This window comes from Triticum dicoccoides, chromosome 7B (assembly GCF_002162155.2).
Source record: "Triticum dicoccoides isolate Atlit2015 ecotype Zavitan chromosome 7B, WEW_v2.0, whole genome shotgun sequence".
Lineage (NCBI taxonomy): Eukaryota > Viridiplantae > Streptophyta > Magnoliopsida > Poales > Poaceae > Triticum > Triticum dicoccoides.
This window is the reverse complement of record NC_041393.1, coordinates 649,584,391-649,588,524: the sequence shown is the minus strand read 5'-3', so window position 1 is coordinate 649,588,524 and position 4,134 is coordinate 649,584,391. Positions and strand designations below refer to the sequence as shown.

General features: G+C 45.6%; 1 protein-coding gene across 1 annotated transcript in view; it reads left to right on the top strand.

Annotated features, from left to right (window-relative positions):
- The first annotated feature begins 2,778 nt into the window (after positions 1-2,778).
- LOC119339281 overlaps positions 2,779-4,134 on the top strand; it is a 6,460-nt gene continuing 5,104 nt past the window's right edge. Inside the window, exon 1 of the mRNA XM_037611399.1 lies at positions 2,779-2,982. Within this exon, the coding sequence (XP_037467296.1) occupies positions 2,779-2,982 (204 nt within the window). The remainder of the gene's footprint in view (positions 2,983-4,134) is intronic.

Genomic DNA, 4,134 nt, shown 5'->3' with positions numbered 1-4,134 from the left:
AAAATATGATACATACTACCAAAAAAGTAGTATATATACTACCTAAACATTCTTATATACTACATACTATGTGTACATACTCTCCGATATGATAGATACTACCTAAAACGTATGAACCATAAGTGGGAGTAACTACACCCGGTAGTAGGAAAAATTTGTCATATACATATATATATATATATATATATATATATATATATATATATATATATATATATATATATATATATATGTGTGTGTGTGTGTGTGTGTGTGTGTGTATATATCCAATTGGATGTAAGTTAGCATGGGGTATTATTGTTGACATCACTAAAGGTGAATACGTTGGGAGGCAACACAATAAGCCCCTATCTTTATCAGTGTCCGGTTGAAACTCTATAACCACAAGTATCGCGTGAGTGTTAGAAATTGTAGAAGACTACATGATAGTTGAGTGTGTGGGCTTGTTGAAAGGCTCTATTCTTGACTCTTTCTGATGTTATGATAAATTGCAATTTCTTCAATGACTGAGATTATAGTTTGTTAGTTCTCAATGAAGTTTCTGAACCATACTTGACATTGTGAATTGATTGTTACTTGAGCATAAGAAATTATATGATAAAATCTATTTATGTTGCTGTTATAAGAATGATCATGATGCCCTCATGTCCGTATTTTATTTTTATCGACACCTCTATCTCTAAACATGTGGACATATTTTTTGATTTCGGCTTCCGCTTGAGGACAAGCGAGGTCTAAGCTTGGGGGAGTTGATACGTCCATTTTGCATCATGCTTTTATATCAATATTTACTGCATTATGGGCTGTTATTACACATTATATCTCAATACTTATGGCTATTCTCTCTTATTTTACAAGGTTTACCATGAAGAGGGGGAATGTCGGCAGCTAGAATTCTGGCGGGAAAAGGAGCAAACATTGGAAACCTATTCTGCACTGCTCCAAAAATCCTGAAACTCCACGAAACTTATTTTTGAAATTAATAAGAATTATTGAGCGGAAGAAACATCTCAGGGGGCCCACACCCTGGCCAGGAGGGTGGGGGGCCCCATGTCTCCTGCCCCCCGGTGGCCCTCCGGTGTCCATCTTCTGCTATATGAAGGCTTTTACCCTGGAAAAAATCGTGGGCAAGCTTACGGGACGAAACTCCGCCGCCACGAGGCGGAACCTTGGCGGAACCAATCTAGGGCTCCGGTGGAGCTGTTCTGCCAGGGACACTTCCCTCCGGGAGGGGGAAATCATCACCATCGTCATCACCAACCATCCTCTCATCGGGAGGGGGTCAATCTCCATAAACATCTTCACCAGCACCATCTCCTCTCAAAACCCTAGTTCATCTCTTGTATCCAATCTTGTATCCAAACCACAAATTGGTACCTGTGGGTTGCTAGTAGTGTTGATTACTCCTTGTAGTTGATGCTAATTGGTTTACTTGGTGGAACATCATATGTTCAGATCCTTAATGCATATTATTACTCCTCTGATTATGAACATGAATATGCTTTGTGAGTAGTTATTTGGGCATTAATGATCTGAACATATGATCTTCCACCGAATAAACCAACTAGCATCAACTACAAGGAGTAATCAACACTACTAGCAACCCACAGGTACAAATCTGAGGTTTTGAGACAAAGATCGGATACAAGAGATGAACTAGGGTTTGAGAGGAGATGGTGCTGGTGAAGACGTTGATGGAGATTGACCCCCTCCCGATGAGAGGATCGATGGTTATGACGATGGCGAAGATTTCCCCTTCCCGGAGGGATGTTTCCCCGGCAGAACAGCTCCGCCGGAGTCCTAGATTGGTTCCGCCTAGGTTCCGCCTCGAGACGGCGGCGCTTCATCCCGAAAGCTTTCTTCTTATTTTTTTTCCAGGGCAAAAGACACCTTATATCAGAAGATGGGCATCGGGGGGCTGCCAGGTGGCCCACGAGGCAGGGGGGCACACCCAAGGGGGTAATGGACGCCCTCCACCCTCGTGGATGGTGGGTGGCCCCCCTCTGGTGCTTTCTTCGCCCAATATTTTTAATATATTCCAAAACTGACTTTCTGGAGTTTCAGGACTTTTGGAGTTGTGCAGAATAGGTCCCTAATAGTTTCTCCTTTTCCAGCCCAGAGTTCCAGCTGTCGGCATTCTCCCTCTTCATGTAAACCTTATAAAATAAGAGAGAAAAAGAACAAGTATTGTGACATAATGTCTAATAACAGCCCATAATGCAATAAATATCAATATAAAAGCATGATGCAAAATGGACGTATCACACACTAAGTGTTCCTCCGGTATTCAGGAGTTGCAAATCTGATAGTCATAGGAACATGTATAAGTCATGAAGAAAGCAATATCAATAAACTAAACGATCATAGTGCTAAGCTAACGGATGGGTCTTGTCCATCACATCATTCTCTAATGATGTGATCCCGTTCATCAAATGACAACACATGTCTATGTCTAGGAAACTTAACCATCTTTGATCAACGAGCTAGTTAGTAGAGGCATACTAGGGACACTCTGTTTATCTATATATTCACGCATGTACTAGGTTTCCGGTTAATACAATTCTAGCATGAATAATAAATATTTATCATGATATAAGGAAATATAAATAACAACTTTATTATTGCCTCTAGGGCATATTTCCTTCAAAGGAACCGGCATGTCCGCGTACATGTAGCCGAAGAGAGAGGACGCGGCAAAAGGCATCGCAGTGGCGGCGGTGGCTGGGGGAGGAGGCACGGCAGTGGCCTGGGAGGAGCGGTAGCGGCGGCGCGGTGGGTATGGGCGGCGGCGGCCCGGTGCGACGGCGGCGGCTGCATGCAGCGGCGTCGGCCCGGTGCGGCGGCGACGGCGGCTGGAGGAGAAGGAGGTGGCGCGACTGCAGAAGGGAGTACAGCGGCAAGGGGGATGAGCGGCGGCGGCATTTACTAGCAGCAGCGGCTGGAGGAGAGGGAGGTGACGCGGGTGTAGGAGGGATTACAACGGTGAGGGGGATGAGCGGCGGCGGCGGCTAGAGTCGGCGGCGGCTGCTGGAGGAGAGGGAGGTGGCGCGGCTGCATGAGCGAGTACAACAGCGAGGGGGATGAGCGGCGATGGCGGCACGGACCAGCGGCGACGGCTGTGTGCGGCGGCGGCGGCTAATGCAGCGGAAGGCAGGGGATCGACTTGCTATCTGATACCATGTAAGTTAGGAAGAATGAGACTGGATGCATTGATAATTTCATTGATCGTGCACGGGGCACATATATAGATACAAGGGATGCACCTAATGTCTTGTCTCCCAAGCTATGTACAAGTTATAGAGGGGGAGAGAGACGTGACAGGTGCAAAATATACAACCCAGAACTATATACGTACACGCAGAGAATACATGTTCAACACCCATCACTGGTACTTTTGGCCCGGGACTAACCTGGGCTGAGAAAACAAGTGGTGGGCAGGTAGGGGCGCCCATCACTAGCAATTTAATTTCAGTTGCGAGCAGGCTTTTGTGCCCGCCACTGGTACCTGGCTAAAATAACAGTGGCGGGACCCCGCCTATAAGTAGTTTGCTAGTAGTGCTAGTGCATGCGATCCAGGAGCCGAGCTTACCTAGTAGTTTGCTAGTAGTGCTAGTGCATGCGATCCAGGAGCCGAGTTTACCTAGAAACCCTCTTGATTCTTCAAGTACCATGAGTCTTGTAGTGTGTACGACTTTTGGTTCTCCCAAGTATTCCATGTTATCACCTTGACCACTGCATTAGATAATCTGGCCATGGCTTTGAGGCACGCGCTTTTAAACATCGTGAGGTATAACTTGCAGTCATGCCATAGGCAAACATTCTAATAGCAGTCGTGCACTTCTGGTAACCAGAGAACCTAATATTTCCAACGATATCATAAGCCCTAACACCATAATAGATGTGTTTGGCAGAGCATGTTCTCAACTTCAAGGGATCAACAAAGGGACATCGAGAATCACCTTCATCATCGTCATTTCATCATCATATTCTTTGTCACCCGGCGAAGACGAATTCATGAACTCGACTATGAAGTACTTGCCCGAATCTATCGTGTTTGCTACAAAGTAAACAATGAGAGTGTCAAAATTGGCTATGGCACTTGCCGAATGTGGTGTCCACCATGGACAACGTTCG